Source organism: Desmodus rotundus, chromosome 9, assembly GCF_022682495.2.
Source record: "Desmodus rotundus isolate HL8 chromosome 9, HLdesRot8A.1, whole genome shotgun sequence".
Classification (NCBI taxonomy): Eukaryota; Metazoa; Chordata; class Mammalia; order Chiroptera; family Phyllostomidae; genus Desmodus; species Desmodus rotundus.
This window is the reverse complement of record NC_071395.1, coordinates 72,094,747-72,120,668: the sequence shown is the minus strand read 5'-3', so window position 1 is coordinate 72,120,668 and position 25,922 is coordinate 72,094,747. Positions and strand designations below refer to the sequence as shown.

Sequence of the window (25,922 nt, the reverse complement as noted above, 5' to 3'; positions counted from 1 at the left end):
ACAAGTATTTGTTGAAGCAAATAGATGGGGGTGGAGGAGACAGAACTTGAACCCCAGTCTGTTTGCGAACCCAGTGGGCCTGTCCATTCACACACAGTCACCTTAAATGGCCGGGGACAAGCTGTATATATTTGGACGCCTACATTCCCTCTGAGGACTATGTGGATTGATATAGAGAGGGATTGAATTATTTTAATTTTTGTAAGGTACATGTATTACTTTTGTCATCTAAAAAAGGATGCATGCAAAACTAGGTAATTTCACCCTTTCTCAGTGAACTCTGTGGCCCTTTAGAGCCAGGCACAACCTGCACGCACCTTCCTCAGCTCGGATTTCTCCTTCAGCTAATAATGGTAGAGAACGTCAGCACAGCCTCGAGTCTGTTCCTACAAGATTGAAAACCATCCTGGGAAGTAGAGCTTCTCCACCCAGCAAGACATTAGAATCACCTGGGAGGTTTCCTGAAATGCAGGCCCCTGGGCCGCATCCCAGGATTGGGCTCCGTTGCATGGACTATTGTACAGAAAACTGCAGGGCAACCCACGGAGGGGACCTCTGGTCTAAGGGACGACCTCCAGAGCGCTCTGCCTGTCCTTGGAGCACTGTAGGCTGGGGCAGCCATGCCTTCCCCAGAATCACTGCTCCTGGGGGAATGACTGGTCTTTTGCACCCAACCCTCAGCTTCGGTCAGGGGCAGCTATAAAAACCGCCCTTCTGCACTGTTCCAGACTTGACCACCGTGACTCTTAGTACCTCTGCCTCAGCCTCCCCCACTGTGGCCCCTGCATGAGGAGAAAGGGGCAGTTTCACAGCTGGTACCAGCAATGGCTCCTTTATGCTGCAGCTGAGGCCTCCAGGGTGGGAGCCTGTCCAGCTGAACGGTGGCAGAAGGAAAGCTGAGAGCCACTACACTTCACTGCCTAGCCGTATCTGAGGAGCTTCCGTTTGGACTTAGGGCCAGGACAATCTGACTCCCTAAAAGGACTAACAGTTTGTCTTTATATCTAATAACAACAATATATAAATGTGTGTATGTGAAATATAGTAATAGGTAATAGACCATTTTCTTTTTTTCCCTGGTCTACCAGGAAGCTCAGGTATCATCTTTATCCTTGTAGCTACAGCAACTGCCTCTCCTATTTGTATCTTTGGTATTAAGTTCTATTTTCCTCCCCTTATTATTTGTAAAACTGCTTCAGATCTTTCCTATAGAGATGAGGCATAAAGAAACCCAATGAATAAATATTTACACAGCTTTTCTTATTAGCACACCTCTGTAAAGACCATCACCAGGGCCCAGCCCTGTCTACAACTCTGCGAACACGAACAAAGAAAGTTTCCTCTGTATTTCCCTTATGAGACCGTCATGCTGCCTGACAGGACCAACATGGCCCAGGGGAGTGACCAGGGCTGAGCCGCGCTTTCAGGAAACTGTGCCAAGTCTGTCCTCTTTCTGGTGACCCTGGACAGAGCTCCAGCCCTTCCAGGGCCACTCCTTGCTACCGGCTCTGAATCCTCCAAGGCCTCTTCAGACCCCTCTGTCCTCTGGGAGGGTGGGGGTTGTAGAGAAGGACCTGACTTTTCCAGACTCGTAGCTGTGCTCGCACCCTGTCTCCCACCTCACCCAGGTCCCAAATAATCAGGCCACACACCAGGTTTCAAGTATCTGTCTCTTCCTTTCACTCTCTCAAAAGAAAATAAATAAATAAATTGCAGAAGGCGGCAGCATTTCCAATCTTCCCCTGGACACCCGACCCCCAACCCCTGCCCCCCCACCCTCCCTCCCACATTCCCACTCCCTAGACCCACCCCTCCCCTTCCCCCCAAAAAAAAATCCCAGGGGAAAAAAAAAAGCCAAAATTAGACCTTCCACTCATGCAAACCGGCAAAGAAAGAAGGTGGGGGGCACGTGGAAGGCAGGGAGCCCACAGTGGAGTCCCCCACTTATCCCCCCAAAAAAACCACCTTTGAGAAGAAAAAAATGGAAAAAATAAATGAGAAATCAAGGGACATGGGAGTTCCGGTGTGGGCAGGGGCGCCCCAGGCCCTGCCTTGGGAGAGGGCGGAGGCCTGTGGCCCTGCATCCCTGCAGCGGGTGCTCCTTGAGGGGGGCCTGACTTCTGGAATGTGTGTGTGGGAGAAGACAGGAAGGGGTGGCCCCCAGTGGGTTCATGTGTGCGTTGGGGGCGGGCAGGGCCAAGGGGTCCTAAGGAGCGAGGGCCAGGACCAGGACCCCGGCTCCCCCCAGACCCCAGGTTCCTGGGGTTCAGGCACCCAGTTCTGGGGTGTGGGGATACATGCAGAGGAGTGTCCCCCCTCCAATGGGCTGGATCCAGTTAGAAAGGAAATAAATAAGAAGGGGTGGGAGGGAGGCTGGGGAGTGCGAAGGGCTTGCTTGGGCAATTCAGTCCAGATCATGGGCCCAGGCGATGGAGGCGGGGCAAATCCAGGCCAAGCCAGGGCAGACATCAGAGTCTCTCTCGGGCTGGGACCCAGATATAGGGGCCTGAGAGGTCCTCGATGACGCGCTTCACCTTGTGGTAGATCTCCTCAAAGCTGTCGCCCTCCACGATGGCTGGGGGTGGGGTGGAACAGAGAGTGAGGCCAGATGCCGGCCAGGGGCATGGCAAGAGCCCAAACAAAGGGGCACCTTTCTAAAGCATCCATCCAGCGGTCTCCACTCTCCTCTCCCACTCTTCTGCTACCTTATTTTCCTTTTTTTAACTCTGAGCAAAGACGGACGCATCATGTGCTGGTAATGGGCTGGCAGCAGCCTCACCTGAGAAGCACTCGGTGAATTCCTGCTCCAGTTTGGTGGCTCTGTCGAAGGCTTTGCGGGCTTGCTCCTCTGTGATCCGCTTGTTAATCTCTCTGTGGAGAGGGAGAGAGACACAGACCTGAGGGATGGGTCCCACCCTGCCTTTTACCTCCTCCATCCAGGAATTGCAAACAGTATTTTCTTATTTGGAGCACAAAGCAAAACAATAAATAATTCCCAATACCCTCTGGGGCCACAGATGACAGCCCCCCACCCCCGCTGCCCACAACCCACCCAGCCAGGTATGGTCACTCCAGGGACCTCTCCAGAGCCTCATCCTCCCAGCCTTCACCCCAGTAAAGGGATGCAGACTCTAACTCCCAACAGCCCTAGAGGCCCTGGCTCACCAGCATGTGTGTGCCCCAGGGCCTGCTGGGAGTTGTAGTCCTGCCTAACCCAAGGAAGAAGAAGAGGGGAGAGGCCTGAGATTTCCTGCATCCTCTGGGTTCCAGCTCTTGGTGCAGATCCCCCTCAAAGGCTGCTAGAGCCACTGCCCAGGGTTGTGAGGGGAGAAGTTCAACACAGAGGCCTTCTGAGGCCCAGGGCCACAGGTATGGGGGAGTGCAGGGGAGGCCCCCCGGGACCATACTCACAGCACATTCTCCAGGGAGCGGGGGCGGATGAAGATGGCGATAGGGTGCAGGTGGGCCGCCTGCAGCCGCCGCACGGCATTGGCTGAGACATCAAGGATGCAGTGCTTCCCCTGGGGGCAGGCAGGTTGGGCGGAGGGGGACCAGCAGGTGGCAGGAAAGGACAGACAGAGGTACCAGGACAGGACACAGTATATGGAAAGGCAAGGAACAGGAGGTTGGCCAAAGGGAAGTGACACGGGTGTCAAAAGACACATCGGCAGAAAGAGTCAAGGTGGGAAGGGCATATGGACAGAATGAAAGTCAGAGAGAAAAAAGGAGGTGGCAGAAAGACAGCAAGGGAAGGGACCAGCACAGCAGGAGGGAATTGCAGAGATGGAGGAGGGTGGGGAGCAGGCAGGGAGGGGACCCAAAAGAAGAGGTAGAGCAAGGCAAGAGGGGCAGAACAGAGTGGGGGGGTTGAAGGCGAGACAAAACAGATGGGGCAAGAAAGCAAAGGAAAAGGAGAAAGGAAGTAGGATAGAGGGAGGAGGGAGAGGAGGACGGACAGAGGACAGACAGATGGAAGGAACAAGGAGAGACAGATGGGAGGGAGGAGAGGCAGATGGAGAAAGGATCCGTGGAGGGAGAGAGGGCAGGGTGGGGGCAGCAGGGGAAAGGAGGTAGCAGAGGAGTGGGAGAGGGAAGTGGAGACCCCAGGAACAAGCGAGAGGAGGGGACAGGACCAAAGGGGAGTCAGGCAGAAGGATGGGATTGAAGTGGGGGAAGCCAAGCCACCAAGGGCAAGGCCACAGGGAGAAAGGAGAAATGGGACAGGAGGAGGGAAGGGGAGCAGAGCAGGGCCAGATGGCGGTGCCGAGTTTGGGGTCAGGAAGCAAGGGAGGCAGGCAGGGGGAGCGAGGCAGAGAGAGCAGGCGGTCAGACAGAGTTGCCCAAGAGAAGGAGGCGGAGTGCAGTCGAGACCCAGCAGGGAAAGAGACAGAGAGAAAGAGAGTTAGAGAGAGCTGGAGGAAGGCCATGGGGTGGGGAGAAGGGAGGAGGAAGAGTACGTGGTGCCCGCCAGGCCCTACCTGCTCTGCCACTTCTCGCACGGACTGCACGCTGGTTCCGTACAGGTGGCTGTTGTACTGGCCGGCCTCAATGAACTTGTGCGCTTGAATGTCCTTCTCCATTTTTTCCCGGGACGACACAAAGTGGTAATCCCGGCCATCTATCTCATACTCCCTCTTGGGCCGTGTCGTATCTGCCAGGAAGTCACCCCACGCCCTGAAGATCTAACCACCATCCCTCTAGCTCAAAAGCTGCCCGTGTCAGCCCCCCAGAAAGCTCAGCTCTTCTACAGAGTCCTTCAGTGGAAGGGGCCGCTAGGGAGACCCAGGCTGACCGGGACAGAACCACCCTCCCAGAACCCACTGGTCCTCCAAGTCTGGCCTCAAACGGCAACGTGCATGGAACATGAGAGTGGCGGAGAAGCACCCCTCCTCTGCGAATCCCTTGTCCTCCTATACCCCAATGGCCAAAAGTGGCTCTGCCCCCATCTCCCACCCCCATCCCAGGTCCCGGCACTCACGAGGAACACAGGATCCAAATTTGTCGGGGAACTCAGAGAGAAGATCATCATTGGCACGGTCCTTGGTGGGCCCAAGGATGATGATGGGGCGAGCATAGTGCACTGAGGGGAGAGAGCTGGCTCAGCGGAGAGCAGAGCCAGGGCCCGGGCGCGGCTGGGGCCAAGGCAGGGGGCAGGGCTCACCTTCCATCTGTGTCACCGTCTCGTAGCTCAGAACCGAGTCTTCCCGACCTAGTGAGAGGTAGGGCATCTGTGAGGGGCTCTGAGACAGGGGGCTCGGAGCTCCACGTCACCTCCCTGAGAAGCTTGGGGCTCCTCTCACCCAGGTCTTCCCAAACTGACCCTACCTACCCTGTGATCCAGAGCTGGAGCCCCAATCCTAGGAAGAAAGAGCAGGCCATCTGCTTGGTTAAGAGTTCACCCCATGTGTCCCCACTCTTCCACCCAAGCTCACCCCCTCTTCTACCTACCTTGGCCTTTAACCTTGACCACTCCCGTCGCTCAACCCTATGGGAAACATGGAGGGATGGAGGAGGAATAGGGAAATGTCCAGTGAGGGGTCCTATAGCCTCTACCCACTGGACCAGCTGTGATGACCCCATCTCCTAGCAGTCCCTGGACCCCTGTGCTCCTAAATAAGATGTTTGCCCCAAAGGCTCATGGGAGTTACGGCGCCCAGAAGGGCCAGCAGACAGATGCCCCAGAAGTTAGAGGGCAGACCTATGCCCGCTTGGCTGCCCACCCCGGGGACCTGGAAGACTTGGGGCCTGTAGCAGGAAGGCTGAAGGTCCTGGGAGCCTCACCGCCGTTTGCTGGGAATAAAGCCGATGTCGTCGGTCTCACTGTCGGAGTGCACCCGCCGAGCCTGCCACCACTCCTCGTCACTGGCGTCGATTACATGCAGCACATCCCCAAAGCGAAAGCTCAGGGCCTGGCTCAGGAAGCCGCAGTCCTTGGTCTTGTCATAGTCAAACAGGGCCCTGGACGGCAGAGGGCCCTCGGTCAGAGCCTGGCTGAGGACTCCAGCCGCCCTGAGACCCAGCTCAGAGGTTCAGGGTCCGGGGTCTACAGCAAAGCGCAGCTGATAATGGCACTCCCACGGGGGCCATGGGCTCTGAGGAACCCAAAAGCTGAGTGGGGACCAAAAGCTCTACTGTTACTCATAGTCACCACAACTATTAACTGTCACTCAGTTGACGCTGTGTCAGCGATCAGACAGGCTATGGATTCAGTGCAATCTCTAAAGTAAGACCTAGAACACCACCCCCTGGGAAGCAGTCTGCAATCCCCGTGCACACCACAGTCACGGAGGTGATGTGGAATCTGCCCAAATTCATTAAAAAAAAAAATTTCTTAAATCACTCTTTGCAGACTCTGGTTACCCATAAGAGTATCAAGTTGCTGTCAGTCAGCCCCAGCCCCTGGCATCAGGGCAAGGGGAGAAATGACCACAGAGAGAGGAAAGATGAAGAGCAGGGCAGTGGGACAGGAAGAAGAGGAGGCGCCAGGGTTGCTCAGCATCATCTGAGTCAGAACTGGACCTCAGCAGGGAGGGAAGGGCCAAGCGAGGCTCCCAATTAACACAGGCGCATGAGCGGATGGTGGTGCTGGTCAGTGAGAGAAAACACTGATTCGGCAAGACAGAAAGCACAGGTACACAGGAGAAAGAGATGAGCTCAGTTTGGGACATGTTGAATGGAAGATGCCTGTGGGACATCCCAGCAGACAGGTCCAGAAAGCAGATGGCGAGAACTGCAGGTCTGGACCTCTGGGAAGAGGTCAGGCCAGAGCAGACGGTTCCGAGACAAAGCTGTAGAGCAGAGCAGCAGACTAGACCAAGTGAGTGCACAGGAGCCCAGAGGGAGCAAAGAAAAGAAGCGTAAGACACCTGGGGAGGGTGGAAAAGAGGAGCCAATGGGAGAAGGAGCCCTGAGAAGGAAGCAAAGGCCACTGGAGAGCAAGGGGCAACATGAGAGAGAGCTACAGCTCACCTTTCTCGGACTGCCTCATCTTGGAGGGAGGTGCAGGCTGGGGCAATATTCTGAATAGCCTAGGGCCCCCTGCTCCGGCAGGCATTAACCTCTGAGTTACCAAATTGTTGGGCAGCTGGCTCTGGTGGGGGCAGAGTTCTAAGAAAAGTGCCAGGGTAACCAGGGGCTAAAAAGCTGTAAGGATACCTGAACCTGAGGCTGTTTTCCAATTGACACAGCGTATTTCAAAATGCTAATATGAGCAGCTGGGCCCATGAACACCAGCTAAGTGTCAGGACTGGATGGGAAGTGGGAGCAAGGCAGGGTTAGGGGAAGACGCAGCTGGGGGTGGGAGGGTGGTCACATAATGAAGAGGAACCCAGCCCAGGAAGCATCCAACCTGATATAGAAACCCCTTTTGGGGTTGCTCCGCAGGGAGGCGGTCCCTGAGCCCAGGCTGCTGTTCATGAGCTGTTCCCGAAGATCGTGGATCTTGGCCTCGAATCGGCTGTACTCTGGGGAAGGACAAGAAGGTTCCTCAGCTCTGGCTCTACCCTACTGCCACCCTCCCTCTGTCCCCACTGAAGCCAGAGCTGAGGAGGAAGGGTCCTGACGCCCATCTTAGCCCACAGGAGGAGCAGCCTCCAGCCTGGTACCTTCTGGTTTATACTGAGCGATAATCGTGACTGTCTGACCCGCATTCTTCAGGGCTATGGCAGCCTGCTCGTGGCTGGCATTGCGGAGGTCAACACCATTGACCTAGGGGGAGGAGGAGAGACTGAGGCCCTGGAGATGAGGGCCAGGCTCCAGCCTACCCAAGCCCCTGCCCAAGAGCCCTGGGCCCTGCCCTGAGGGGAAGGGTAGTACGGGCAGGGGCTGGCCTTCTCTCACCGAGAGGATCTGGTCCCCCTTCCGCAGCTCCCCACTGAGGTCTGCAGGGCCCCCAGCCAGGATAAAGGAGATGAAGATGCCTTCACCATCCTCGCCCCCGACAATGTTGAAGCCCAGGCCCGTGGAGCCTCGGTGAATGACAATCCGCCTTGGTTCTCGGGGAATGTCTTCCTCCCCCAGCAGGTCCTTGGCTACTGGGGAATAGCGCCGAGGGGAAGTGGGGGTCATGGCTGTGGGGTAGTCAGTGCCCAGGTAGCTGCTGTGACTGATCTCGTTGTCCAGGTGCTGGGAATAGGCTGAGGGAAGACAAGGAGTAAAGGGTGGCATGGAAATGCACGGAAGGAGACAGCACCCACCACCCCACTTCTCCCTTCAGGAACCAGGACACTCAGGTGAAGGAGAATTATTCTGCCAGAGATACTAGGGTGGGTGGGAACCAGATCGCAGCGATGCTGGGGCAGGAATTCACAGGGGATGTCAGGGGTTGGATCTCCTAGGGGATGATGGGTTTGAGGCTCTATGTCCTAGGTATGCCAGGACGATGAAGTCCAGGGGAGTATCAACACCAGGTTTTGGGGGGTTCTTTTGGTTGTAGAATCTCAATTTATAAAATGCCTCTCCCTCTTTGTTTTCTCTTGGCCATCCATTGGGGGGAAAAATGAGGTCATTTGTCGAACAGAAGTTCTCGCGTTCTATTAGGGAAATTCTAAAAGGGAGTCACTGCTTGCGTCCCGGCGGTGCTAACAGGTGCCCCTGCCCTGTATCTCCTGTAGGCTGGTGATTCATACTAGAGACCTGTTTAGATTCAAGTTCAATTTTCCAGTAAGAATATTTCATAGGTGGTGCTATGTACTTTCTACCGCACCGTAACAGGACACGTCTTCTCGTTAGTAAGACCAACTGTCAGCTCAGGTGTTGTGAGCCACTCACCTAAGCCTTTCAGCGGCCACTGATGATCACTTCCTGGTTCTAATATGTCACTGGGGACAGCAAATTGGTGATGTTCTACCCTTTTTTTTTTTTTGAAGGAGGAGTATTTATTAGTGGGAACTCTTCTATAAAAGAAGAACTTTCCCATATTAACCATTTGGTTACTCTAACGTCTAAGGTGTGTTCGTACAAGAATAGGAGAATAAATGCTTGACTCTCTCCCTTGATTTGCCAGTTTTCAGAAGAAATGGGTTCCCAAACACCCTCCAAAGGTACCCAATTATTTTGAAGTACTATTACAATTTCATGGATTTTAACACATTCAATGAGTTTAGCTGAATGGCCAGTAGACACCCCTTCAATTCGTCTGCAACATGACCCTAGCGGTCTTCAGATAGCCCGTTGCTTTCTGGGATAAAAACTGTTATGAGCTCATCCTCTACATTTCCTGCCCACGATTCAGAATCAGCCCTTTTTCCCAAGGAGCCAAGGTTCCCCTTGGTGGGCTACGGTATTTAGAAATACTGCCACATGACTTTAATACAGTTTTACAATATAATTTCATACTGGTAGGGTCAGTCCTGCCTCATTATTCTTTTCCAAAAATTTCTTAGCTATTCCCCCAAATATATTTTTCCAGTTAAACTTTAGAATCAATCCGTCAAGTTTCCAGGGAAGGTTGGGGGGGGCGGTTGGGGAGGGGACATTAAAATTCTGATTAGGGTTGCGTAAAATGTATAGATTAATTTGGACAGGGTTGAGATCTTTAACATATTGAGTTTTTCTATTACATATTACATACGGCAACATGCCTAACTTTCCACATTATCTCTAAGTTTTTCAGTTATTTCACTTGTATTTTAATATAGACAGACAATAGTATAATTTACAAGTACAGAAGAGTGTTTTTCCCTTTTCAAATGTAACATCTATTTATTCTTCTTGTCCTACTACACTGCCTGAAATCTCTAAAGCAGTGATTCTCAAGCAGGGTTATTTTGCCTCCCAGGAGACATTTGGCAATGTCTGAAGACATTTTTGGTTGTTCTGACTGGTGGGGAGGGGTACCACTGTCATCCAATAGAGGCCAGGGCTGTTTAGTTAAACATCCGACAAGGCACCAAACAACCCCCCACAACAAAGAACTATCAAGTCCAAGATGTCACCAGTACCAACCTTGAGAAGAAACCCTGCTCTCGAGCGATGTGGAGTAACAGCAACAAGAAGAGATACGCTTGCCTAGTTCCTGACTGAATGTACACACTGCTAAGATTTTATCATTAGGAAATGTGTGTTGTTGTTTCCTACTAACTACTACTCTTCACCACATCAAGGAAAATCCCTCTGTTCCCGGTTCACTAAGTTTTCATCGGAAACTAAATGTTGAACTCCATCAAAAGCTTTTCCCACATCTATTTGAAACAACCTCAGTTTTCCTCCCTTAACTCTTTAATACAATGAATCAGATTAAGAGGTTTCCTAATATGGAACCACCTGTAGTTTTCTGAAGCAAACCCTATCTGGTTATTTTTTTAAAGATTTTATTTATTTATCTTTAGAAAGAGGGCAAGGGAGGGAGAGAAACATTGATATGTGAGAAATACATCAATTGGTTGCCTCCCACACGCCCCCAACCGGGGACCTGGCCTGCAACCCAGGCATGTGCCTTCATTGGGAATTGAACGGGTGACCTTTGCAGTTCGCACGCTAGCACTCAATCCACTGAGCCACACCAGCCAACGCTATAAATCCTACTTTGTGACAATGTCATTCCTTTAATCTGCTGCTGTGTCTGGTTTGCTATTACGTTACTATAAACTTTTACATCTCTATTCAGAAGCAAAATTGGCCTGTACTTCCTTTTACATTATCTTTGTGACTATTTGAACTGAATGAAATGTGAAACTTCTTATCTTTTCCCATACTCAGGGAGAGCATAAGAATAATCCATTCCTTGAGGATTTGATAAAATTAGCCATAAAACCATCTGGGCCTCTGCCTTCTCAGGCGGGAGGAGACTTTTGACAATATTTTCTAGTCCTCCCATGGTGACCGATTTTCCATCCATTCTCCAACCACAGTAAGTGGCAGGGGTTGTGGCTATTTTGTGGAGAGCAGCTGAAGAGGAACAGTCACAGGGAATGTCGGGGGGAACATGGGATGGGTCATGGGGAGCTTTAGGTCTGGAGGACTCTCACAGGTTGTGATGTCTGGGGGAGCATAGCTGTCACTCAGGTAGGCATTGCTGGGCTTGGCCACCTTTAGGTAGACAACATCATACGTGTTCTTCAGGGCTGCCACAGCATCCTCATGCATGACGTCCTCCAGCCCCACACTGTTGACCTGGGGTCAAGGGAAGCAGAGCTCAGACAAGAGCCAGAAACAGCCTCAAGACAAAGTCATCAGGAGTGAGCAGATAAGGAAGCCTGGGTCTACTCAGGGCCTTAGGCAAGACCCAAGTGTGGGCTAGGAAAGTGCCAGGGGTCCTCACCGCCAAAATCTTGTCTCCAATCTGCAACCTCCCATCCTTGTGGGCGGCACCCCCTTCGATAATCTTGGTTACATAGATGCTATTATCTCCAGGGATGTGCTGGTTCCCTACACCCCCTGCAATGCTGAAGCCAAGACCTAGACGGAGGGAAGGCAGAGGTGGGTGCCTAGGAAGCAAGCCTTGGGCACTGGACAGTTGACACAGGGGTGGTGACATAATGGGTTACTACCTTTAGGCCCCTTGATGAGCTTGATCTCCATGAGTTTCTCAGCCGGGGGCTTCCGGCGCATGACATAGAGGCGCACGATGGAGCCTGCCTCCTTGAGGGCCTCCACCGCAGCTGAGTGGGTCACCTCCCGCACATCCACTTCATTTACAAACAAGATGCTATCGTTGACCCTGAGAGCAGCAAGGTGGGCCTGAGCCACGAGCTTCCTGCTGCCCTGGCCCTCCCTTTCAAGGGAACACCGTCTCCTCTCCCCACCTGAGGCGGCCATCCTGGGCCGCAGCCCCACCAGGAATGATCTTGGTGATGAAAATGGATGGGTCGTCACCGATGTGTGGGTTGTCGGTGCCACCTGCGATGCTGAAGCCCAGACCTGAGTTACCCTGGGCAGAAGGAGGGGAAGAAGGTCAGCTCCCCTCACTTCCTACTTTTGGCAAAGCCAACGGAGAGGAGAATGGGTTGGGGAGCTGTGATCAGAGCAGGAAGGGACAGGCTTACAAGACTGGCCACCTAGAAAACATGGGCACAGAGAGAAGCACAGACAGGGAGCAAGGGGGCCTCAGATGGAGAAGCCTGCTCACCCTTTCCAAAGTTATCTCCTCGTATTCCATTTCCCCCTCGGTCCCGTTCACCTGCAACTCCAGCACGGACCAGAAACACAGAAACAGTGAGACAGACATTCCTACCCGAGATGCTGCCCCTCCCCTACTGCTGGAACCCAGGCTATCCCTCTCTCCCTCCTTCCTTCTGCAATGGCCCCAAAATCTAAACAACTCACATATCCTGGAGCTTCTAGGGTGTCTGTGTTGACAATCACAGGGGGAGAATTGGCCTGCGAGGGGGGAAAGGACATGAGAAGCTGCGTGAGCCTTGGCTCTAGAGGGAATCCATAATTAAAAGTCCCACCAGCCTGGCGACCCTTTCAGCCTCTTAACCAAGCCTCCTCTCCTACCTTACAGTCCCTCAAGGACCCAGCCTCAACCCATATTACATACACACATGCACACATACATGGACTTAACTCTGCCCAGCCCAGGCCCCTGCATGTAGAAGGAGACGTTTGAGAAGCCGGAAGGGAGAGACAGCCAGACAGGGAGCAGCAGATGGTAAAGAGTGGGGGTAGGGAGACCGGCTGGGGGGAGCCTCTCACCGGATGTAACACCACAGGGTGTTACATGCAGGATGTGCTACACACATAAACCCCAGGGCTTATGTCCACAGGGTCCTGCTCCCCTCTTCTTGCCTCCATCCCTGTCCCTACCCACCCACACACACCCTGATACCTTCATAACTCTCCCTCAGATTTGCACCTCACCTTTACACACATCTGCCCCAAATCCTTGTACACGAGATCCAGGGGTTCCCCCAGATGCAAGCCCCTCCCTCCCTCTCTCACCCACTCGCCATCTAACCCACCCGTTCCTCTAGGGACCTTGTTGCCTAGCAGGAGTATCTAAGCCCAGTCAAGGCCAGGGAAGACCCACCTCCAGGAGGCCCTGTTGTCAAGACAACAGGACGGGCGGGGGCGTGGCCTAGAGGCGATCAGACTCCCCAACGCAGAAGAGATCAGCTAGCCACGCCTCTCCTGCCCTGGGCCCCGCCCCCAGTAAGCTGGGCGCTGTGAAGTCCAGGCTGGAGAGGTCTGTGGGAACAGCGCATTCGGAATAACCTCCCTTCCTCCCTCCCCTGTACCCCTCACCCCATGCAGTGCACAGCACGTCAGGAGGGGAAGGAGTGAAAGACATCCGGGTCCTACCCTCTCATCTATTCCTCCCACACACACACTTCATTAAAGAAAGAGTTAAAGTGGGGCGTGCCAAGGCCCCTGACGTCAGTAGCCTCGAAATAGCAGGGTCTCTAGACTCTGGGGCGGGGCCAGCTTTAGGCCGGTCCTAGGGGCTTCCCCAATTGCCAGGGCAACAGAAGCCACGTCTCCATGGCAATGGGGGAGGCTGCCCGGAGCCTCCTTCTGGGGTCCCCAACCTAGCACCGCCTCCTTAAACAAATATTTATTTGGAGTTTACCAAACACGAGGCATTCCCCAGGCTCCTCTTTCTCCCCCTCCAAAGGGGTCTCCTATCTCCTGCCACTGTCTCTCAATACTACACATTACCATTTTCAAGCTCTGCAATAGATTTCATAATCATAAATCCATTGATACCATCCTCCAACCCTCCACATCTCAGCAAATGCTGTTATCCAATAGCCAGACACCAAAATCTCATCCACTTGCCCACCCTCCATCCCATGGCCTGTCCCGAATTCCCATGCCCATCACCCCTTTCCTCAAGCCCCTTCGTCCACCTCTCTCTACCCTACCCCACATCCTCCACCTACGTCCCTGTCCCATCCTTCAATTTCCATCTTCCAAACCCAGCCTGAAGCCTCCATCTGCTTCCCTGTCTCTCTCCCACCCTCCAGCCCCATCCTTTATCAGTCTCCTGCCCTTTCCCTCCACCCAAATTTCTAGTTCCCCAGGAAGGTCAGTGCCTCTTTCCCTCACCTCATCCTCAAATCCTCAAGATTCCATCCCCACCTCATAACACTTCATTCTCAACCCGCTCCCTATGGCCTCTGAAGATGGAGTTTCTCCTCGCTGCCAGCTCAGGCCCTGTCCTAAGACCTCCCACATACACTTAGGCCTCCAGCAGTCACTTCTTCCACTGCCCTCTGCTTCCTGAGCTCCGACTGCAGCACTGCCCGGCACTGTACCTGCTGCTGCCTCTCAAGCCTCCCTTCTCTCATCTTCCCTCTCCCAGGGACTCAATGGCCCCACCTCAAAAAAAGCATCCCCAGTCTTCTTTCCTTCACTCCCTGCAGCCCCCAGAGTTTCTCAGGAATACTCTGCACCATTTCCCCATATCCAGGGCCTTACTTTCCTTCCTTTCAATCAGCTCAACCTGCTGCCCTGATTTCAGTCCCATCCCAGTCTGTCCCCTGCCCTGAGACCTCTTACCCTTCTGTTGTCTCTCCATTTTGCTACAAGCCAGAGAATACTCTTTCTCTCTCCAACTCCTCCCCTGCCAGCTACCTCCTTCTCACCAGACCCCGCTGCTGCCCCTCTCTGCCTCTTTACCCCTAGGCTCTGGAACCTCCTCCCCACCTCCTTGGTCCTGTCAGCTGCCTCCCACTTTCCAGGGCACCCCACAAGATCCTAAACCCCAGCCCTGACCCTACAATGCTCCCCTCAATCTCACAGCTTGCCTGGTACTCTCCATCCCTCCCCATCCTGTGCCCCTGGAAGAGGAGACTACAAGGGAAGAAGATGGAAAGTGGCCTGGAGAATGGAAGGTCTCAGAAACAAGGCCTCCCCAAGACTGGAGGGGGAAAATCAGATGTGAGGACACAGGAGAAGGGGAAACAGGTAGTCATAAATAGTAATGGAGGACAGGTAGGGTACAGAAAAAACATCTGGGCAGAGGTGAGAGCCCAAGAGGATGAGGGTAGCATGAGAGAACAGGAGAGAAATAATGAACACTGAAGGGGGTAAGTGGGAGGGCGTGGGGGTGCTGGCTGACCGATGAAGAGGACTGAGCAGGCCACAGAGGGCCTGAGCTGGGAAATCAGGGAGAGGGAGGAGAGTGCGTGGGAGGAAGAGAGAGACAGCATATCAAGAACCAGCCAGCCAGCCAGCCAGCAGGGAGGGAAGGGCAGCAAAGAGGGGAGGAAGCACAGGAGCAGAGCGAAGGCTGGGTCAGGGGACAGAGGCAGAAGGGCCCCACAACTAGAAGTCTCAGGCCTGACAGATGGAAAGGGCTGGAGACTAGGCAGACAGGCAGAGCCAGGCCCAAGAGCGAGAAGTGGGGGGAGGAGGCAGGGGAGGGACAAGAACAAATGAGGGCAGCAGGAACTCTGAACAGACCTCTGGACACAGAGAACGTAAACAGAGGTAGGGAATGTAAAGGAACGAAGGAGACCTGGGCTTGGTGAGCATCCTCCACACATCTCAACACATATGCGTGCAGACACGCAGGCATGCACACACATGCGCATACATCCTGGCTTTAAGCTCTACACCCACTCCCACAGCCTGGCCTCTGTTTCTCCTCTGTAGGAACAAGCACCCCCTCCCAAACACCCTTTCCCCCAGGCCCAAGGAGCCTAAGCCCCAGGCCCCCCAGGCCCAGCCTTCCTCCACCTTCAGCTGGGCTCTAGCCCTACCGGCCCTTGGGGGTGGTTGTAGTTCCGAGGCTCCAAGGGGGCGGCACTGGGGAGGGGAGCTGCCTGAGTCTCCTACCTTGAGGGGGGAGAGGTGGGTGTGACCCACGACCCCGTGGACAGCCTCGAGGTGGGACAAGTTCCTCTCCGCCACGTGCACCAGCTCGGGGGCGTTTACCTGGTTGGGGAGGTGGGCCGGGCTGTGCTCCAGAGGGGGCGTGTCTTCATCTTGGTAGCGGTATTTCTGGGGACAGGGATGGAAGTGTCACTGGGGCCGACCCAGTGCCTAGGGGCTGCAGGCTTCCAGCCCCCGCAGCCTCCTCTTCCCCCAGCCAGTGCAGTGCGGGAAGGCCCCGGGGCCTGACCAGCTCCTCCCCCTCCCTCTCCTCCAGCCCATTGGTTCCCCTCTCTCCCACAGCCCCTTCTCCTGCCAGGCCTTGGCACCTCTCATCTCTTCCCCAATCCCAGTTCCATCCCCCAACTCCTCCTCCTCCCATCCTAGAACCCTCAGCCTTCTACCCAGCACACACCCTCCTCTGGCCTATGATTCTTCACCCCTTTCCCAGGCCTTCATTGTAGGTCCCTCCATTCTTCCAGAGCTCCAGCCCTTCTGACAGTGGTACCCACATTCTCTACATCCATCCCCAAAGTCTTAGCTTCTCTCATCATTTTCATGTCACTTCCCTAATTACCTTAATCCCACCCCCCATGTTATAACCTCCTTCCTCCATACTCCAGTTGCTGCTCCTGCTCTCCACTTCATCCTACGGTCACCCCACCCTCACTGCCTCAGTATCCCCACTGCAGCCTCTACCTCATGAGACTGGCTCTCCAGCCCCTCCCACGTAGGAGGCAGGGAGCACATTCAGGCCCTTCAACTAGCACATCCTTGGCAGCAGCCCCCCAGGCAGAATGAAGCTAAACCTGGCCAGTTCTTCCTCCAAAGGCCCCGCTGGTTCCCAAGTAGTCAGCAGTAGGGCCCAGAGGGTCCAGCCCCACCCTAAAAAATGCCCGTAGCCCAGCCAGCTAATCGGATGTACTAGAAGGGGATGGGAGAGAAAGGGGGAGGACAGAGGCAACAGGGTTCAGGAAGGGGGTGGAGCAGGTGTAGGTTCCAGATTCCCTGAAGAGGGTAGAGTGCTGAGCCTCAGGGCGAAATCCTGGTCTCCCTCTGGCCTTTTGGAGTGAAAGCCCCAACATCACCCCTGACTCTCTTCCCAACTAACCACCGGTCATCTCAAGGGCCTCCTGGGCTAGCTTACCAGGGACACCAGTAAATGAGATTAACTGAGGGCCAGACAGAGAGGAAAAGGGCAGCTGGAGACAGCAGTAAAGGGCAGCAACCGTGGCAGGGTCCTCCCACATCTGCCTCTGACCTCATGCTGCTCCCCTCCTCAGGAGCTGCCCCCTCAGAAGCAAGCCCTCCCTGACTCCAGGCTCAGGCACTGAGAAGGGTGCCATATGCGGGGCTCCCTCAGGGAGTGAGGATGATAGAATACACTCCCCAGTACACGTGGGTAAAAAAAGAATTTCCCTCGCAAAAAAAATATCTGCAAAGCTGAGAGAACCCCAACATTTGGAGGGCAACAGTTGCAAGATCCAACTGGAGGAAGCTTATCAAAATCAGTGCCTGATACTAGAGTATGATTCTGAAATTTCTCAGGATGATGAACCACGGCTGAGGGTGCAACTCAACTGGCTTTTAGCTCAGGGCACAGGAAGAGAATGGGAGGAGGGACAAGGTGCTGACAACGTGAGGATGATGCTCAAACCCAGGAAACAGACAAACAGCATCAAGAAGTACCTTGACACATGTGAAGAGCCTTAAAGAAGGAAAATAGGGCTCGTGAAGATACACTCCATTTTCTGGCCCACAGACATGAAGACAGTAGCATCCTGAGCTCCGGTTTCAATTCCATGGGCACAAAAAACAGAGAAGAAGGAAAAGGACAGGGGAGTATAAGCTAAATAGTCCCCCTCAAAGACTGGGCCATCTTGGACAACAGAATTCAGTGAACTGAAAAAGGCTGTTCATTCCACATCCTGAAAAGGTGATCATCAGCCTGGACAGTGCAAGAGCTGAGGGACAGTACCCCAGAAACTGGGGGGTCCAGGCAGCTCTCCTCTCTCTTCACAAGGCCCCCAATCCTCTGATAAATGAGGCAGGGCCAAGGGTTGCAGCTTCAAGTTTAGGAGTCCGGTAGGGGGTTTGAGCCCAATGCCCCTCCATCTTCACCCCATCTCACAGAGAAAATTCCTGAATCTGATGATGAAATGCCAGGTGCACATAAAGAAAATGGAAGCATGGAAGGGGGCGTTTCATCGTTTATTCTAGAGAGGAAATGAAGGTAAATTTTTATCACAGTGAGGCTACAGACACATCTCCCTGCCCCGCCCCCATGGGGGCAGAGGGGGTCCAGGATTGAGGAAAAGTCTCCTCGGGATTGGGAGACAATGTGACCAAAATAGGAACAAGGAAAGGGTACAAAGTACCCAGAATGTGGCTGAAGGAGGTTAGGGCCTATGTTCAGCTCTTGGAAATTTTTAAAGTGCTTGTAGCTAGGGGGATGGGATGGAAATCCGGAGCCTTGGGGGTAGGGGAGAGTAGTTCTGAAACTGCAAACTGGGAGGTGGGAGTTGTGGCAGGCACCTCTCAGTCCTAGATTACAGGACAACTAAAGCAGGAGAAACACACACAAAAAGGATCCCCTCTTTACCTTACCGGGACTCAGGGCCGGACCCGCGACAGCTCAACTGCTATTGGGACCAAGTCTGAACCCCCAAAATATTCGGGCATAAAACAAGTAAAAGGCTTGGGGGTCACTGTTGTTCCTCTCCCCTTGGACCCCTCCTCACTGTAGTCCCAGCAGCACAAAATAACCTGGAACCGAGGCTTGCACCCCCAAAATAGAGGGGTGTGAAAGTGGATGATGTTAAGAGGGGCGACCCACTGCGCCTGTCTGCGAGACACTGCAACCCAGAGACCCTGAGCCAAGCAGAAGGAACAGCAACAGCGCTTGAAGCTTGCACCCTGAGATTTGGAGGGTCCGGGAAGAGGGGAGCGGGCCGAAGCCCGTACCGCGGCACGTACCACGCAGAGACACATGGAGGCGAATCTGTTCCGAGCCGACATGGAGAAGGGGAGGGGGACTCAGGGCTGGGGTGGGTGGGAGAGCAAGGGTCCCGGGGTTGGGGGGGGGGAGGGGCAGAGGGGCGGGGGCTGCGGCGGCCGCGGCAACTGGAGGCTGCGGCCGGAGTGAGGGGGGGGGGGGCGCAGCGCCTGCGCAGTGCGGGAGAGCGTCACGATGGGAGAGGGTGAGGGGAGACCCTCTTGGCCATCAACTTTCCTGGTTCCAGCTGTTTCTTGTAGACTTCACTTTCCACAGTCTACTCCTATTCCGACCCCTCTACAAATAGAGACACTCTTAAAATTTGCCAATTTATCGCTGTGGTTCTCAGGGACACCTTATTCTATCTAATCTTCCACCCCTGAAATCACCAGGCCCCTAACTATTCAAAACCTCACCAGACCGCTCATCACTACTGGACTCCCAGGGTACAGGGGAGGAAGAAAACAGCACTTCTCTCACTTCAAGACCCCCAAGGGATCTAAATTTTCCTCCACAGGCCCTTCCCCCCACATCCTCAAAGACTGTTAATATGGACAGCATCCCATCAGACGCAAAGACATCTCCTATTCTAACCAGCAGTCCAGCCCCACCTGATAGCCAGGCAAGGCTTTTCAATAGTTTAAGGACCACAGGTCCTTGTGCTCTCGAATTAATCTTCCCCTTAAATCATCCGTTTTAAAATCATTCCTATCCCTCCATCCACTAACAGAGACCTTTAAATTAACGCAATTATTACCCTTACTCTAATGTAAACATCCAAATAAGCAGTTCTCATATTCATTTGGGGTCCCCTGTCCAAATCCCCGAATCTAATGAAATACTCATGACTTTCTAATATACCAGTCCGCAATACCACCAGACCCCAACTTTAGGAAATACTTAATGTATCTTAAAGCTGACTCTCCAAATTAAATTGCAACCTCTTCAATTTATTCCCAAACCCTTAAATTAGGAGACAATTTCCCTATTCCTTTTCTTTACCCCTCAGTTTCATACATCATTCCCTTTTCTGACTGCCCTCCCTACATCTCAACATCCCCTTCATGATTCCGAATTCTGTTGGAAGATTGCTCCCAAATATATCAATCTGTCCCACACCCCAGCCTCAAAATATATCCACCAAAGTAAGATACAGCCTGCAATTTGCAGTGACATACAGATCTTCCAGAACACCTAAAACCAACTGCCTCAAGTCTCTTCAGAGGCTTCTATTTTATCCCAAACAACTGGACCTGAAAGCATCTCTTCCAAAAATTCTCCCATTGAACGACCACCTTTCCAACTCTTAAAACCCAGTCTCTTCAAATCTTGTTCTCTGGCTTCTCTAAAATGCTCACACATGGCACAAAGGACAGACTGCCCTAGAATCCCGCCTATGTCTCCTCTTTCCCGTTGACCAGAGTCTGTTGGATACGCCCCTAAGATGACCCCCAATGCCCTAATTTTATATCTGGATAGAATGCTTGGATCCTCAAAGGAAACCGGTGAGGAAGGCGCTGGACTCAAAATTTCTTCTAGAATAAAAAAATCACAGCTCTCCACCAGTAGGCGCTATGACCCATTAAGACCCTCCTCCCAGCCCCCATTTCCTTTTTCCCTCCATTTTCCGTTTCCTGGTTGCCTAGCAACGCAGCTATCAAGGACTTTGCTGTCGCCTAGCAACCGTCTCCTTGGAACATAGAGCTGAGGTAGGAGGTTGTGCTCTGATGAAATCTGAACAGGCCTCCATCTTGGGAAAACTGAGACGTCAGATCGCCCAACCCCCGGATTCTCCTTTCCAAAGACCCCCGTGCCCCTCAGTTACTTAGACAGGTCCCTCAAACCCTGTCTCATTTTGGCACATGGGACCATGCCACTCCCCTGCCAGGTCAGCTCCGCCCTCACTTCAGTCAGGTTACTAGGCCCTAAGGCCCCGCCCCTTTCCGAGGGCAGTTGCCCGCCAACCTAGAGTAAGCCAGACCTCGCCCACCTGCCTCCAGGAGACCACGCCTCCGTCCACTCCCCGCCTATTTGCTCCCCCAGCCTCGCCCATACTGTCCCTTCGCCACGCCCCTACCGGCCAATGAATGAGGCTGTTGGCCACACTGCCCCGCCCCCGTCATCTTAGCTTGGCCCAATAAGGACCACCCGGAGGGGTTAACCGCTTCGCCTCCGGTGGTCAAATACCCGTGGTCTTTCCCCACCATCCCCCTCCCCCATTGGTTCTGCTCCGCCCTCCGCCACCCTCCCCGGCCCTCAAGTCAGCCACGCAACTTCAGTCGTCGCCGGTTACCATGGCAACGGCGGCAGCAGTGCGGGGAGAAGGGGGAGGGACGGGGGCGGAGTGGGAGAAAGAGATGCTCAGAGATCGAGAGACTCCTGCAGAGAGAGGCACAAAGTAAGAGTAAGTGATAGATATAAAAGCACAGGGCCTGGCACATGGTAGGCATTCAATAAGTGTTCCTTAAATTACTGCTGCAGGAGTCTAAATATAGGCAAATAAAGATGGAGGACTCTCAGACGGAGCTTGGAAGCTCAACGACCTGAGCATCCCCTACCCCACCCAGTATTTGGGGGGTAGAGGGGTGGGGACAAGAGCCATGTGCCCCCTGCTGGCTCTTCCAGGGCTACCCTCCGCTGCCCTGGATAGAGATGAACCACAACTCCCAACAGCCCCACTCGCAGCAATCCTCTAACACTGAGTGATCTTATGCTTCAAGGCCTTATGGGAGTTGGAGTCCCTGCCATCCCGCAACTGACAAGTTTTCCGGCCAAGGAATGTGGCAAGCCTGAGTCTCCACGCCTCTGTAAAACCCCAAATGCATGATCCTTTCTGTGCAAGACTCCTTTCTTCAGGGATGTTCAACCCTGCGCCCCATGGAATAAGTAGGAGTCTAGAAGGGAGATGGATAAGTCACCCCCTCCCAGAATAGCTCCCAGTGCAAGCAAGCCCCTCACCCTCGCTCACATAGGTGTTCACGTGTTAGAAGCAGAGCCCACACATTCCAAATGGCTTTTTGTGTACACCTGCACACAAGACCACAGCCAGAGAGCCTAAGGCTAAGAGCAGGCTAAGGGCAAGACAGAGGAGGAGCTGAGTACCAGAGGACATTAAAGGAGAGCAGGCCAGAGAAATCGTAGCCCCCAAAATCTACTGAAACTACAAGGGATTGACAGAGGGGGGGGGGGGCCACTGCCAAGAAGCAGCGTGGGAGAAATCTCACAGAAAAAGGGACAAGCAAGTAGCCCTGGAGAGGGCGTGGGGGCTCCAGACCTAAAGGTCCTCAGCCCCCAATCTCTTCCATCCATGCTCATACACCCACGATGCATGTGTACACATATGTGTGAGTTTATGACAGGGAACATGTGTGTCCTCAGGTCCCTCCCGTGAAAAGCTGCAGTTCCCACTAAATATAACCCCCTCCCCAGCTTGTGACTCACCCGGACCCCGCCTCCCCGGCCCCCACTTCCTGTCTCACCCCCCCCAACCCCCAGCTGCCTGCCACCAGCCCAGGCCCCCCTCCACACACCAGGCATCCAGCTCCCCAGTCCCAGAGTCTCACAGCCAAGACCTAGGTAACCTGCATCTACCAGGAGCTTACTTGTGCTCCCCATCCTTGATCTCCTGCCCCTTCCAGCCTTTCCAAACTTCAACTACAGGGACACCCTGATACAGATCCTCACTGCCTTCCTCCTACTCTTTTTCACCCCAGTCACCTTAAATCCAGGTGTTCTCCCCCACCTTCATCCCAAGTGTCAGGAGTAACAGGAATATTCCCCTCCATCTACTCTTCTCCCTCTTTCTTAAACCAAGGGTAAATACTGTGTGGGAAGAGAGGGGGATATTGGGCACCTGCCTGGGCCATCCCCAAATTTTGCACCACCCACCTAGTCCCCTCCTCAAATCCCCTCTCCTCCAAAACCTCTCATCCTCCTCCTCAGGAGCTGGCAACCTCAGCTACTGCATCCTTCTACCTCCCATGGGAGTACCCCAGATCCTAACCTTACCTGGTCCATTCTCTCAGGTAATCCTACATAAGGCCCCAGCCCTCTGACAACTTCCAACTCTCCCCATCCTATATGATCGAACCCTAAATTAACAGTTCCCTCTAATTGAGCAAGCACCCCCAAATGTATCTACCAGAGAACGCTGGTTCTATAGCCTAAAGGCCCACCCCTTCCCACCGGCTGACACCCCCAGACCTGTCAGGCACTCACAACCAATAACCTTCTACCCCCATGCAAGAAGCCTCCTTAAAATTGGACACGGCACCTGGAGGCCAGCATGCCCCCCAGGAGGAAAGAGAACCCCCACACATAGTCCACCTTTGAACATACACGAGCAGGACTCCCATGTGAGCCAGGCTTCTCCTTAAATAAGTCTCTCGCAAACATGGTTGGTGAATCCCAAAACCCAGCAGACCCCCAAACCACAGAGTACCCCCAAATTTCCATTTCTCTACAGGTACAAAGGGATGACTCCAGGGGGCACCTGTGGCCAAATCCAGCATTTTCTCAAATGTGAACCCCAAAACTAAATTAGGACCCCAAATACATCTTCTGATGCTCCCCAGGGACCCCAGCCCCAGATTAGGCCTGCCTAACCTCTCCCCATAAACTCATACCCTCCCTCCAGTTTAGAGCCCCCAATCATGCTTACCTTGGTTGTCACTATACAGAGACAGTCCATGTTGGGGGGCCTGGCCTCGGCGGCGGGTAAGGGGCTCTGACTTCATCGGAGTTTTGTTCCTCCCCTCCGTGGGTTCTCACCCCTCCCCCCTCCGCACCCCACTTTTGCAGGGGTGGCCAGGATGGGGGGAGGGGTGAGAGGGGAAAGAGGGGGTTGGAGAAGGGAAGGGTAGGGGAGCGTGGGAGGGAGGGGAAGGGGGCCCTAAAAGGGGGTCCCCAATGGAGGGGGGCTTGGGGAGCACACCCCAGTGCTCAGGAGGGACGGGGGCACCGGGGGCTAGCAGCCCCGGAGTTCGGGGGCTGGGGCATGAGCTGAGGTGGGGGAAGGGAACTGGATTTCGGGGAGCCCCAGGGAGGGGGGTGTCTTGCCTACCGGCCAGGGGCTAGGGGCCTTAGTGGGAGGAGTGGGGTGGGGGGGGTTGGAGGCGGCAGCGGCGAGGGAGCCGTAGAGCCAGAGGAGGGAAGGGGAGAGAGGAGGAGAGAGGAAGCAGGGGGAGGGAGGGAGGGAGCGCGGAGCCAGAATGAGGAGGGAGGGGGGTGCTTTGGCAGAGTTAACTCCTTCAGTGCGGGCAGGAACCCGGATAATGGGAAAGGAGATGAAAGCAGAAGCAGAAAGGCCCTGAAGCAAACATGGAGACCTGGACAGCTACCAGAGATGACAGCAGACATGATGAGGAAGAATTTCATTTCTTAGAGGAGGAAGCACCATAGTTGGGCTGGGATCACCCAGGGTTGTTTAAATACTGGAGAGAGGCCATAGCAGGGGGTTAGGAGTGAGGGAGGGCTGGCAGGAGGGAATACCAGGAGTCTAGCTCTCCCTCAAAATTCACAAGAGGAAGTCTGAAAAATAATTATATCCTAAACTCTTTATTGCTTGAAATTGGGGCAGGCAAAGAAAAGGGGGAAGCAAGAGGGAGAAAGGGCTTAAGGACAGGAGAGTCTATTCTCTGGGCCCCTGACTCAGGATTTTGTCTCCAGGGTCCCCAAGTCTCAGTTCAATATCAGCAGCACTTTGCTCAGCCCTCCAGCCCTGCCTTCTCCCTCAGAAAGTTAGGCCCCCGATCTTGCCCCCTTACCTGACTTTCTGAGATGGAAGCCTCATAATAGTCCAGGATGTCTGTCACAGGAACAGCAGGGAGTTACCCTCCCCCACCCCCTGCCTCCCTGGCCACCCCAGCCATCACCTTGCCTCTGGCTGTCTGGTAAAGGAGGAGCTCCTCCAGCCAAAACTGGTGGACACGGAGGAGGGACACTGTGGGGATGACCCCTGCCTGAGGCTCCCCTTGGACCAAATGATCTCCAGGCTCCCAACCAGCCCACCCCCCCCCCCATTTCAGTAATTGCGCTCACAGGCCCAGGCCAGCCTTTTCTACCACTGTTCCTTGGAAAGTTGGGACTACTCACCCAACAAGGCCTGGAAAAGGTCACTGTGCAGCACTGTGAGGAAAGAGGGTGCCCATCGCAATAGTGGGGGGGCCAGGAACCAGAGGACTGACCTGGGAGCTGGTGAAATGCAAGTGAGGATGGATTGGGACAAGAAAGAGACAGACCAATGGACACACTCACCTCATCTTCCCAGCCTTTGCCCTTTCACCCCAGACTCTATGGAAAGGTTCAGGGAGAAGGATTCCCAGAATTTCAGCCCCCCACTCCACTGCCAGGCCTCTCCTCCACAAGGACTCCTGTTTTTCACCTCTCGGTCTTTCGGACATCTCTCTTTTCTCTTACTTTAATCTCCCTAATCCTCCAGGATTAGAGCTGAGCTGTCTTCTCCCCACCCAGTTCCAGCTGTGAGGTAAAGCAGGCACTCTCTGAACCACACAGATGTCCCGTCCTTCTCCACATCCCCAGGCACCACCGCCATTCCCTTGCCCCACACACCCTGGCCCCTTCCCAAAGCCAGGCACAACTTAGCTACACCTTCCTAAGTGACTGAGGAAGAGGGTTACCCCCTAGGAGGCTCCAAGAGCTCAAAAATAAAAGAAGCTGAGACCAGCTCTCTCTTTCCCCCTGGGCCTGTCCTGCGGGAATGGCAGAAAGAGGGACATAAATGGCCTAGGACTTCTTGACCTAAGAGGCTAGAGAAGTGTGGGAGAGGGAAGAGACATGAGAATTCCTACAGTTCCTCTCAGGGAAAATTCCACCTGAGAGGTCTAGCCTGAGCAGTCTCAGGAAGAAACAGAAGGCAGGCAGAGTGAGGTAGATGTTGAAGAAGATCTGAGAGGCCTAAAGGGGAGGCAGTGAACCCCAGGAGAGAAGGTCCTCCTAAGTCTCAGGAGAATATGTTTGGGACACTCACACACCAGTTTGAGTCCCCCACCCCACCATTTCCCTCTCTCTTGTAGATTTCACAAGCGATACCAAAGAGTCTTCTTCCCATGCCTCTGCCATCTATCGTAGGCTTTCCCCACCTCTCCTTTCTAACTCCACCTGGGAAGTTTTCCTTTCAGTCTATCTTCCATCCCTCTGGCTGCAGTTA

At 53.9% G+C, this 25,922-nt stretch overlaps 1 protein-coding gene across 22 annotated transcripts; it reads right to left on the bottom strand.

Moving 5' to 3' along the window:
- Window positions 1–1,656: 1,656 nt before the first annotated feature.
- On the bottom strand, window positions 1,657–25,140 carry DLG4 (discs large MAGUK scaffold protein 4). 22 transcript variants are annotated; one of them, XM_045199342.3, is made up of 21 exons: window positions 24,848–25,000; window positions 24,520–24,560; window positions 15,724–15,888; window positions 12,265–12,318; window positions 12,068–12,127; window positions 11,745–11,869; window positions 11,490–11,659; window positions 11,261–11,397; window positions 10,968–11,112; window positions 7,840–8,135; window positions 7,605–7,707; window positions 7,349–7,463; window positions 5,782–5,958; window positions 5,449–5,485; window positions 5,330–5,357; window positions 5,162–5,209; window positions 4,979–5,080; window positions 4,479–4,651; window positions 3,412–3,521; window positions 2,780–2,871; window positions 1,657–2,575 (listed from the first exon to the last, which is right to left on the bottom strand). In XM_045199342.3, the coding sequence occupies exons 5-21, from the start codon at window positions 12,095–12,097 to the stop codon at window positions 2,469–2,471; spliced, it is 1,995 nt and encodes a 664-aa protein (XP_045055277.1). In that variant the 5' UTR covers window positions 12,098–12,127; window positions 12,265–12,318; window positions 15,724–15,888; window positions 24,520–24,560; window positions 24,848–25,000; the 3' UTR covers window positions 1,657–2,468. The 22 variants fall into 22 exon arrangements, 21 of the variants coding, with proteins under 21 accessions (XP_045055277.1, XP_045055278.1, XP_045055280.1 ...); XM_045199343.3 differs by having other exon boundaries at window positions 12,068–12,118; XM_045199345.3 differs by having other exon boundaries at window positions 15,823–15,888.
- Window positions 25,141–25,922: the final 782 nt, after the last annotated feature.

What these genes read in the sequence shown, in the direction of transcription:
- DLG4 (XM_053930732.2), bottom strand. Translation starts at nt 16,509, where the DNA reads ATGTGCTCCCTGCCTCCTACGTGGGAGGGGCTGGAGAGCCAGTCTCAT. An exon ending in GGTCAAGGTTAAAGGCCAAG is followed by an intron (nt 5,358 to 5,448) that starts GTAGGTAGAAGA and finishes CTTTCTTCCTAG; the next exon opens with GATTGGGGCTCCAGCTCTGG. An exon ending in GACGGTGACACAGATGGAAG is followed by an intron (nt 5,081 to 5,161) that starts GTGAGCCCTGCC and finishes CTCTCCCCTCAG; the next exon opens with TGCACTATGCTCGCCCCATC.